The sequence below is a fragment of the Callospermophilus lateralis genome, chromosome 16, assembly GCF_048772815.1.
Source record: "Callospermophilus lateralis isolate mCalLat2 chromosome 16, mCalLat2.hap1, whole genome shotgun sequence".
In the NCBI taxonomy this organism is placed as follows: domain Eukaryota; kingdom Metazoa; phylum Chordata; class Mammalia; order Rodentia; family Sciuridae; genus Callospermophilus; species Callospermophilus lateralis.
In genome coordinates, this window is record NC_135320.1 from 58,655,491 (window position 1) to 58,667,570 (window position 12,080).

Sequence of the window (12,080 nt, forward strand, 5' to 3'; positions counted from 1 at the left end):
TGATAAACTGAGGAATTTAAAATACTGTGATTGGTGTTGAGCTAAATAGCTATATTTGGTTAAGTGCAAGAGTATTAGATAAAGGAAACCAGAGATAGGGAAATAGCTAAGGCCAAAGTAGTCAAAGGAAAGTGAAAAGGGTACCAGTTGTTGGAGCAGTTTTGGTGAGGTGACCTGAATGTGGTGGAGCACAGAAACCAGATGACAGGAAGGCAGCAGATAGGTCCACAGCATTTCATCAGGAATTAATTATAAAAGGCAACTTCCTGCCTTTTATAAAAGGCAAAACTAATAGGCTTTTGGAGTTAGTATAGGTGTAGTCTAAGCTCCTATCCTTTAACATTGTTAAATATATGCAACATTATTAAATATATGGACCCTAAAGGAGGATTAACTTGATAGATTATTCTGTTCTCTGAATATGCCACTTGATAGTTCACTAACATTTTATAGTTTATAAATTTTACTAAGCAGTGTTATATTGTAACTCATAAATTAATTACATTCTTATAACAGTTTGAGGTTTTAAAAAAATATTTCATATACAGAAAAATTCAAATATTGCAAATTAGCAGACATCCACATATCTACTACTTAGATTTAATAGCTATTAACATTTTGCCATGTTTGCCCCAGATTGATTGATCATCCATTCATCCAGGAGGAGGTAGGGATGGATCCTTCCTTCCCTCCCTGAACTCAGTGTCTTGGGCATGTTAGGCAAATGTTCTACCACTGAGCTACATCCACAGTCAAATCTTTTTCTTAAATAAAATCCTGAATTCCTGGAATTACAGGTGAGTGTCACTGCCCGTGGCTTAAGTTTACTTTAATGATACCATACATAATAAGTAGACAGGTTTACTTTCATTAAAGTGGGCTACTGAGATTATGAAAGTTCATTATGATTAACTATATTTTGAAGAAAATTTATAAAATCCTTTCCCATTCATTATCTGATTTTGTTCTTTTTTTTTTTAATATTTATTTCTTTAGTTTTTAGGTGGACACAGTATCTTTATTTCACATTTATGTGGTGCTGAGAACCGAACCCAGTGCCTCACACACTCTAGGCGAGTGCGCTACCAATTGAGCCACATCCCCAGCCCTGATTTTGTTCTTAAGACAGCTATATATTCAATTTACAGACATGGAGTCCAGTTTCAGGAGAGGTTAAATGAGCAGTAGTGGTAGAAAGTTTATGATGGTTCTCCTGAAGGCAATTAGATTGGAAAGTGATATCGTAATGTTATCATTTTTATTAGTTAGTTTATGTTGTATTTTTATCTACTTAGATTCTGAGTAGATTTATATTTTACCCACTCCCTCCTGTGTGTGTTTGGGGAGGGGAGGAAGAGGAAGAAAAAACGATTGTAGAAGAGTGTTGGATGTATTTTAATGGGAGTCTTTGGGAAGAAGTGTCCACAGCTGCTTCTGTAACTCAGCTTCAGTAGTGTTTTTACTCCTCCCCACAACCTTGTACTTGAACAAAACCAGGTAGGTTAGCAAGACACTTTTTTTTTTTCTTCAAATGTTTGATGGTATCTAAGAACATATTGGAGATTTGAGGAGATTCCTCTAGGTTGAATATGGATAATCATCAATTTGACTACTTTGTGGGATTTTCTAAATTAATGTGGCAAATTTATTTGGTCACTACTATTCAAATGCACTGATTCAATTAAGTCTTTCTCGGGTTGATTATGCATAGCTTTAATTTTTTTTTTCATTTTGTTTATATGTGTTAAATTTAAGAGAAATCTATAAATTTGTGACCCTTGGATTTGGTTGAATGAAAACTTCTTGACTGGTATTTTGGGTAGTCTCACTTCTTGAATAATTTCTATTTAGGATGTTATATAATGTTGAAAACATTAAGTAATTCATATATTAGGTCTTTTTGCCCTTTGGTTCTGGGGATTGAACCTAGGTCTTCATACATGCTAGGTAAGCACTCAGTTATTGAGTCATATCCCCAGCCCCCTATATTAGATCTTTATCATCTTTTTTTTTTTAGTGTCACAAATAAATCACAGATGTATTTACTTCCAGATAAGTAAATTTACTTGATATCATATGCCAGTGTTAGATTACTTCTGAAACAGGTTTGTGCTAGCTTTTTGTCACTGTGACAAAATACTTGAAAGAATCAATTTAAAGGGAAGAAAGGTTTATTTTGGCTCATGGTTTCAGAAGTTCCAGTCTGTGGTCACATGGCTCCGTTGCTTTGGACTGTGGTGGTGCAATACATCATGGAAGGAACACATGGCAAAGTAGAACTGATTAGCTCATAGCCGTGAGAAGCAAAAAGGGAGAAGCTAGGCATAGTGGCAAATGCCTATAGTCCCATCTACTTGGGAGACTGAGGTGGGAGAATTGCTTGAATCCTGGAGTTTGAGGCTAGCCTGGGTGACATAATAAGACACCAGTTTAAAGAGTGAGGGAGGGAGGGAGTGGCCAGAGTTCTATGTCTACCAGTGACATAACTTTCTCCGGTTAGGCCCAGTAGCACCATGGGCTGTGGACCAAATCTTTAACACATAGGTTTATGGAGTACATTTTAGATATAAACTTTATCATTTATCCTGTGACTGAAACATTTTAGAAATGAATGATATTAAATATACTTTTGTGTGTTTGCTTTGTTTTACATTATAGCTTCTTTATTGATTTCCAAAGAAGTTCCTGGTAATAAACATGACTGAATTCTGGCTTATATCTGCTCCTGGGGAGAAAACCTGTCAGCAAACATGGGAGAAACTGCATGCAGCGACTTCAAAGAATAATAACCTTGCTATTTCTTCCAAGTTCAACATTCCTGACTTAAAGGTAAAGCTGCACTGTGTAAGAGTATAATCAGGAGTGTAGTCAAAGTGTTTGGAATCAGGAGGGGCCAATTCTTTCTTTTGGTAGAAATGAGATACCCAGTTCCTTCAGTAGAAAACCCTCTCATCTCTAGTTAATCTAGTTTCGTTTCTTTGAGATGTTGTAACTACCCAAACTAAATAACATTTTTTTTCTTGCTAGACTTTTTTTGTGCTTTTTTGAAATATGATTTTCAGAGTTGAAAATCTTAGTAATATATATGTATGTATGTATATACATATATATATAATTTTTTTAATAGTTGTAGATGGACAGAATGCCTTTATTTTGTTTGTTTATTTATATGTGGTGTTAAGGATTGAACCCACTGCCTCACACGTTAGGCAAGAGCTCTGCCATTGAGCTATAGCCCAAGCCCAGAATTAATTTTTCTGTTAATTGATACTCTGCTAACACAGTAAATATCTTACTATAGCACCTACTTAATCATTTTTGCCAAATCTAACCTCATTATTTAATCCATTTAATCTATGTACAATTCTATTCTGATCTGATCTACTGATGCTAGAGCAGTAATCTAGCAGCTTCAGTGTGAAACAGGCTGCCAGTAATCAGTTGATGAAGCTGCTAGTAACTGGTTTAATGAACTTTTGTTAAGAATGGTGATATTTACATTTTGCTAGTTAACTAAGTAAGGTGGTCATATACAGTATTCATTTAAGACTTACTGAACATATTCAGCGTTTGATATTTTTTTGGAGTTTGGATTCCATTTAGACAGGATGTTTCTTCCAAAATAGGATCTTTTGCATGAAGTTTTGCATGGAGATTTAATTATAGATCCTCAGATGCACATCCATGGACCTTCTGCTAAGGGTCCTTGTTGTAGAGCAGGACTTCAAATGACCAGCTGTCACTGGATAGTACAAATATAGGCATACCTTGAAAAGTCTTCACATCCTAAATGGTGCTTGTACCCATGAATCAGAAGATTTGTTGTATGTATAAATAGATTTGAAATGTCTGACAAATATCTTTTTAGTACACTTGCATGTTATAAAATAAAACATGAAGAATTTAAGATTTGAGGGCCCTTTAAATCAAGATATTGTATAATCTTGTAAAAAGGGTGGGTAGGGATGAAAGCTAAATAATAAAATGCCATCTTTCCCTTCCAGGTTGGCACACTGGATGTCTTGGTTGGCTTGTCAGATGAACTGGCTAAACTGGATGCATTTGTAGAAGGGTAATGTACATATATGCACGGGGTAGTACAAAATGAGAGACATTATCATGCTACCTGGACATTGGATTTGTTATCACATATATACTCTGTTTATAGGAATGGTTTTAGAAAATAATGACTTTTTCTCTTTATAAAGCAATTTTGTGAAGGTACAGTTTATGTACAAGAAAATATACCAGTTTGAAGTATGAAAATAATAATATTCTTTTTAATATCTTTATTGAGATAATTTACATGTCATATAGTTTACCTATTTAAAGTGTACACTTCAGTTATGTTAAATACATTCACAGAGATGTGTTATTACATTCACAGAGATGTGTTACCAATATCGCAATCAGTTTTAGAACATTTTTATTGGGCTGGGGATGTGGCTCAAGTGGTAGCGTGCTCGCCTGGCATTCGTGCTGCCCGGGTTCGATCCTCAGCACCACATACAAACAAAGATGTTGTGTCCGCCAATAACTAAAAAATAAATATTAAAATTCTCTCTCTCTCCCTCTCTTTAAAAAAAAAAACAAAACAAAACATTTTTATCACCCTCCCTCCTTCAATAAAAACATCCTGTTCCCATCAGTAGTCACTCTCTGTCCCCCACCACCCACTGATCTACTGTCTGACATTATAGATTTGCCTGTTCTGGACATTTCATATAAATAGAATTTAATATATGGTCTGTTGTGATTGTTTTTTTTTGGGGGGGGGGAGGGGGGCAGTGCTAGGGGTTGAACCTGGGGGTACTCTACCATTGAGTTATATCACCATGGTGCTACTCCCCACCCACTCCTGCTTTTATTTTTTTGTTGTGCTGAGGATTGAATCCAGGACATGCTAGGCAAGCACTCTACCATTGAGCTACATCCTCAGTACTCCTGGTCTGTTTTAAAATTTTTTTATTTTGAAATAGGATTTTGTCAAAGTTGTCCAGGTTGGCCTTGAACCTGTTACCTTCCTGCCACAGCCTCCCAAGTTTGGGGTTACATTATGTACCACTGCACCTGGCTAAGACTGGCTTTTTTGTTTAGCATAATGTTTTGAAGTTTTAGCCATGTTATAGCAAATATCAGGATCTCATTTCTTTTTATTATCAATTCTATTATCATCAAATAATATTATCAAATAATTGATTTGATATTAATCCACTCATCAGTTAATTGGACATTTAGTTTGTTTCTTCTTTTTGGTTTACATGAACAATATTGCTATGAACACTTGCATGCAAAAGTTTTTGTGTGTTCAGTGTTTTCATTTGTCTTAGATATGTACCTAGAAGTGGAATTTCTGTGTCACTTTTTTTTTTAATATTTTTTAGTTACAGATGGACACAATCTTTATTTTATTTATTTTTTAAATGTGGTGTTGAGGATCGAATCTATGCCTCACATGTACAAGGCAAGCTGTCTGCCACTAAGCCACAACCTGAACCCTACTTGGTTCCTTTTTGAAGAACTGCCATATTGTTTTCCAAAGTGGCTACATTTTTTTTTGTATTTTCAACATCAGTGTTTAAGGGTTGTAATTTCTCCATGTTGCTACTATCCGTCTTTTTGATTATATCCATCCTAGTGGGTATGAAGTAGTGTCTCATTGTATTTTTGATTTGCACTTCCCTGATGACTAATGATAAATGTTGAGTTTCTTTTCATGTGTTTATTGGCCATTTATTTTTCTTCTTTGGAAATGTCTATTTGGATCCTTTGCCCATATTTAATTGCCCTTATTTTTCTTTTTATTATTGTGTTGTAAGTGTTCTTTACATATTCTAAATACAAGTCCTTTGTGAGATATGACTTGCTAATAATTTCTCCCAATCTGTGTGTTGTCTTCATTCTCTTTTTCTTTCTTTTCTCCTCCTCCTCCTTCCCTTCTTGTCTTCCTGCTTCTTCCTCTTCTTCCCCCCCACCCTCTCCTTGTTCCCCTCTATGGAGATTGAACACAGTGATGCTCTACCACTGAGCCACATCCCTAGTCCTTTCTGTTTTTTATTTTGAGACAGGGTCTCAATAAGTTGCTTAGGGCCTTGTTAAGTTGATGGGGCTTGTCTGGAACTTGTGATCTTCCTAACTCAGCCTCCCGAGTCTCTGATATTACAAGTGTGCACCAGCCCCTTTTTATTTTTTATTTAAAGACAGGGTCTTGCTAAGTTGCCCAGGTTGACCTCAAACTTTTGACCCTCCTTAGCTTCCTGAGTGGCTGAGATTACAGGTGCACACCACTGCACCTACCTTGTCTTTACTTTGTTGATTTTTGTTCTAGAAAGCACAAGAATTTTTAATTTTGATGAAGTCCAATTTATCTACTTTTGTTACTTGTGTTTTTGGTGTCATATCTAGAAAACAGTCACAGTATACATCTGTGTTTTTTTCTAGAGTTTTATATTTATAGCTTTGATCCATTTTGAGTTCATTTGTATAGATGGCATGAGATAGAGCTACCACTTCATTCTTGAGTTTGTGGACACCTAGTTGTCCAACAGTGGTAGAGTGTTTGCCTAGCATGTCCTGGATTTAATACCCAACAATACAAGGGAAAAAAAAATTAGGGACTAGTGTGTATCTCAGTGAAAGTTGTCCAGGCACCATGTGAATTATCTTGGCATGTTTCCTGAAAATCAGTTGAACATAATAATGAGGGCTTATTTCTGGACTCTCAGTTCTGTTTTATTGATCTGTTGTTTTTATCCTTTGCTATTACTGCATTATTTATCTTGATTATTGTGGCTTCATAGTAAGTTTTTAAATCAAAGTGTGAGTTCTCTTCTTTTCAAGATTGTTCATTCTTGGTTTCTTGCATTTTCAAATGAATTTTAGGATTGCTACATGAAGTTTCTGTAAGTCATCTGGAATTTTGAAAAGAATTGTGTTTAGTCTGTGATTCCATTTGGGGTATATTGCCATCCTAACAATGTTGTCTTTGATCCATTTTTTTGAAGATGCTGATACTTCTGTCTGCAGAATTTAGTTATAACTATTTAATAAAATGCTTATTCCATAAGCCCTATATTCCCCTTACTACTTAATTTCTAGTTTCATATGCTACTTATAATACTTAAAGGACATTAATGTGTACAAATAATATATGATACATGTCAGCTGTACTCTTGTCAAATCTGTAAAACAATAAACATTACATGTTGACTGTTTGAAGAGCTTACCGTTAATTATAACTTCAATTATAATATAGTTTCTAGTCTAACCCTCAATTAAAATAACTTTAAGGGGCTGGGGATGTGGCTCAAGCGGTAGCACGCTCGCCTGGCATGCGTGCGGCCCGGGTTTGATCCTCAGCACCACATACAAACAAAGATGTTGTGTTTGCTGAAAACTAAAAAATAAATATTAAAAAATTCTCTAAAAAAAAAAAAAGTAAAAAAAAAAATAACTTTAAAAACTGAAAAATTCCTAAAAGTTTTTAGGCTTAGTGAAATAGAACACACCCTCTTTGTATATTTATGTGAGAGAATGTGTGTATTTACCACCTATTGCCCCAATGCTTACATAGCACTTGAACCCAAACCCTTTATGGGGGGGAGACTAATACCCCCTAATTTAAGTATAACTTCAACTATAATGAAGTTTCTAGTGTAATTCTCAAAGCAACTTTACAAAGTGCAAAAATTTTGAAGATTTTTAGGTTTAGTGAAGTAGACCATCTCCTTATATATATATTTTCTTACCAATTTTTCCCCAATATTTACATAGCAATCAGAGACAAAATGTTACAACTTCATGCAACTGTATTTATTCTGATAGTTAATATAGCTAATTCATTAAAGTAAAGCATGAAAACATTTAGATGAGTATTTTAACATAAAATTTTAATCCCGGCCTTTTAATTAATTTATACTAGAATTATACATGCAGTGTCCTCACCTCAGTGAGAATGCTGTCTATATCAAAAAGAGAAAAGGAGCAAGTTTCAAGTCCACTATCGTAGTAGCTCATACACCTTACTGAACCACATCTACGTGGGATATAATAGTGATTAAAATTAAGCAATATGGGGCCAGGGTTGTAGCTCAGTGGTGGAGTGCTTGCCTAGCATGTGTGAGGCACTAGGTTTGATCCCTGGCACCACATAAAAATAAACAAATAAAATAAAGGTATTGTGTTCATCTACAATTAAATTTTTTTTAAAAATTAAGCAATATGAACAAAAGTTCAACAGTCATACTATAATAGGGTGATAAATTTTGTGCCAGCTACTGCAGTCATACAGTTAACCCAAATTAATACAATTTGGCATAAAATGCGTTTTAAATGTATTATGATAAGGTTAAGTCTTAACTAAGCTATGAAAAACTTTATTTAAAATAAAACTCTGAGTAACCTTAACACACAATAGCTAAGACACAAACTTTATGAGATACGACTTGTAAATAATTTCTCCCAATCTGTGAGTTGTCTTCATTTCTTTTTCTTTCTTTTCTTCCTCCTTCCCCTCTTTCTCTTCCTATTTTTCCCCTTCTCTCCCTCCCCTTCCTCATCTATACTGCAGATTAAACATAGTGATGCTCCACTACTGAGCCATATCCCTAGCCCTTTTTATTTTTATTTTTTGTGGTGCTGGGGATTGAACCCAGGTCCTTGTGCATGCAAGGCAAGCACTCTACCAACTGAGCTATGTCCCCAGCCCCTCTTTTTATTTTTACTCTTTGTTTTTTGGTACTAAGGATTGAACCCAGGGATGCCTCAGCATGCTTAACCATAAACATAAGTACTTAAATAGCAACACTATAGCCTAAAACTCAAAGGACTTTACATCTCTCTAGAGGAACCCGTTCTATAACTGATAAACCCAGACTTATCCCAGCACTTTTTGCAGTATTAGCCTATGTACTGCCATCTTCAGTAAACCCTAATGTGGTCTTACTGTAAACACAAATATACACATAAAAACTTTAAGTCAAGATGTAGATTATAAGATGGAAAGAAATGGGCTACATTTTCTATTTTAGAACATCTCAAAATAGCTCTTATGAAATCCAAGAATCAAAGGCAGATTTAGTAGTAAGTTAAGAATAGAGAGCCTAACTAAATAGGGATATAAAGCTCATACATACCATCTGTCACCCTCCTGAAATATTATAAACTAAAAAATATAATTTTATTAACACATAAGAAGACATAAGTTGTAACAAGGTAAATGTACTGGAGAATATGTTTGGAATAACCAAAATATAGCTTAATATAAAGTACCCAGCGTACACCTGGAAGATTTCACATAATTTGAACATTTTGAACTAATCCTAGCTCACCAACCTTACAGACTCCAATACTATTTACAAAACATTTGTACCCAATAAAAATTTAGGTGATAGAAATTACTGGAGCTATGGAGACAATACCATAAGGGAAAGATAAAAGATACAAAAGCACAAAATAGCAGAGACTGTTACCTTTTACATAATTACTAACCAAAACTTCACAGAAAGTCCTTAAACTAAGAACTCTGAAACCAGATGAGCTACTCAAAAGTAGCTGAAAGAGTAAATTCATCTATGTAATGAAATTGTGGGTGGCTTATGAGTGGAAGTTTCCTAAACTTAAGTTTTGTCACTTGAAATTCAGTTTCACTGTATTTTAGCTGAAGATGGGCATGGGTATAACTTTCTGCATTTTGATTAATTGGTGGAATCAATCTAAAATTCCTTTGACTCTGGAATGCAGATTGTTTAAATGTATATGACTTAGTTAAATGCTGTAATTTTTAAAATTCAGAATTTTGGAGAGTCATTTGTTTGAATTTTTAAGGGAATAGGTTTGAATAGAAGGAGCATTTCCTAGAACTCTGTGTAGACAGTTTTCTCATTTATGCCATCAATTTGTTTCTGAATTAATTTGAACCATCCTAAAGCAAATCCTCTGGCCATAGAGTCTAACATCAGGGTTGCAGAGAGAATCTTTTAACCTAACCTAAGGAAGTAAACAGACTTCATGTTGAAGAGATGGTCCTGAATATTGAAGGCAAGAAAGCCCCGTAGGAGAGAGTTTTATAGTAGGTTAGTCAAGAGATATTAGAAGCCTCAAATGAGGCCTAGTATTTGGTTATAAATGGAAAAGAGAAGATAAAAAGTAGTAGATTACATTTAGGGTTTTAATTCCATATATTCATACAGAGTAAATAATTATTATGAATTATTGTGAATATAGTAAAAATACTTATTGAAGAAATACTCAGAGGACAAACTGATGGAAAAAATAGTCTCTTGATTTCTGGATTACAGGGTTTTTTGTTGTTTTTGTTTGGTGTGGTTTTTATACTGGGAGTGGAATCCAGGACCTTGAGCATGCTAAGCACACACTCTACCACTGGCTACACTCCTAGCTCAATTATAGGTATTTAATTAAAAAAGAGCTTAAGGAGACTTATTTTTAGTTGTAATCTCTGAGAGGCTATTGGCTTCCTGAGGTCCCGTCTACCTCATTCATTACAGTTTCAGGTCACGACAACCAGAGAGACTGAGAAAGGAAGTTCCTGGGAATACAGTTATTAACATTATATATGGAACTTTATTAATCACCTTGATGACTTTTTAAAAAATTGGTTGTGAGGACTGAACCTTGCTCTACACTAAGGTACATTCCCAGCCCTTTTTATTTTGTATTTTGAGGCAAAGTCTCACTAAGAGGCTGGCCTTGAATTTGAGATACTCCTGCGTCAGCCTCCTGAGTTGCTGAAATTATGGGCATCTGTCATCACACCTGGCTGACCTTGATGGCTTATATAGGTCTTGTCAATGATATCCTGAATACAGTTTAAAGTTTGCCAAGAGCTTTTAGAGAAGGGATCTGAAAAAGTTGATTTGAGGCAAATGTACTAAGCTTGGCCAATAGAATTGAAAGTTACCTACACTGTTTGTCAGCTCTTCTTTTTTATGCTGCTCTGCAAACACCATCTTTTTTTAGTCTACCTGAAAGATATGAGAAGCATAAAGATCCTGTGGTGGTGGTGTTAGTCCTTGGTGGCCAACTGACAGATGGTAATGACCATCTGACCTAAATGATTCAGCTTTTTAGAGTCAAAACATGGTGATATGTTGATATCGAAGCTTATGCTTTCTCAGTAATCTAATCATTAGGTTTTTTGTTTTTGTCTTTTTTTTTTTTAGGTGACTGCATGCATTGGCATAGGTACTCTTGTAAAGATGCATAGGGAGATCATGGAGACACAGCCAAGTGTGTATACAAACCCCACATTCAGCATATTGAATAGTTCAGGCTTGCTTTATTGTTTCTGAAATTGTTTTACTTTCTTAAGTTTGAAGATCACGTCCTATAGGATTGTCATTCAAGTTTAGTCCTTTTGTCATATTTTCCTGGCCTTTCATGTTTATAATGTTTATACCATTACAAATCTTCCAGTTTCCTCTCCCAGCAATTGAACCACCAGGACTTCAGTGTGTGTCGTAAGACTTTTTTTTTCTTTTCTTTTTAAAAATATTATTTTAGTTGTGAGGGACCTTCATTTTATTTATTTATTTATATATGGTGCTAAGAATCAAACCCAGTGTCTCACATGTGCTAGGCAAGCGCTCTACTACTGAGCTACAACCCCAGCCCCTCCCCTGAAGACCTGTTTTAATCATGCTGTATCCCCGTCTAGAGTCTGCACTGAGGAGAGCTAGCTGCACTCTTGCCCTCCCACTTCCTAGCATAAGCCCCCTTACTCAGCATGCCGCTCTTGTAAGACTTAGCTTAACCATTCTGAATCCCATGCTTTTCACCTATTCTTGTTGTGATGCAGATGATACATAGTGGCAATGATGTAGTTTCTTCCCATGCAGCCATCCATTCAAAATCCTTCCTATCCTTCTTTGCCCATATCCTGAACTGCTGTTTTCTTGATTATAGTAGCTGGAACTGATCTCCCTTTTTTTATGCTTCTCTGTTTGTAATCTCAGCTGGCACTTAACTCAAATTGTTTGTCATTTATATATATTTATATCTCTCCAGATAGATTTTAAGCACTGTGAAAGTAGTGATTTTGTAATTTTCAATTCAGCCAG

At 35.2% G+C, this 12,080-nt stretch overlaps 1 protein-coding gene across 1 annotated transcript in view; it reads left to right on the top strand.

Moving 5' to 3' along the window:
* Atp6v1c1 (ATPase H+ transporting V1 subunit C1) overlaps positions 1 to 12,080 on the top strand; it is a 51,325-nt gene that overhangs the window by 16,478 nt on the left and 22,767 nt on the right. The window contains exons 2-3 of the mRNA XM_076835730.2: positions 2,659 to 2,829; positions 4,005 to 4,072. Of these exons, the coding sequence (XP_076691845.1) occupies positions 2,698 to 2,829; positions 4,005 to 4,072 (200 nt within the window). The 5' untranslated portion in view covers positions 2,659 to 2,697. The remainder of the gene's footprint in view (positions 1 to 2,658; positions 2,830 to 4,004; positions 4,073 to 12,080) is intronic.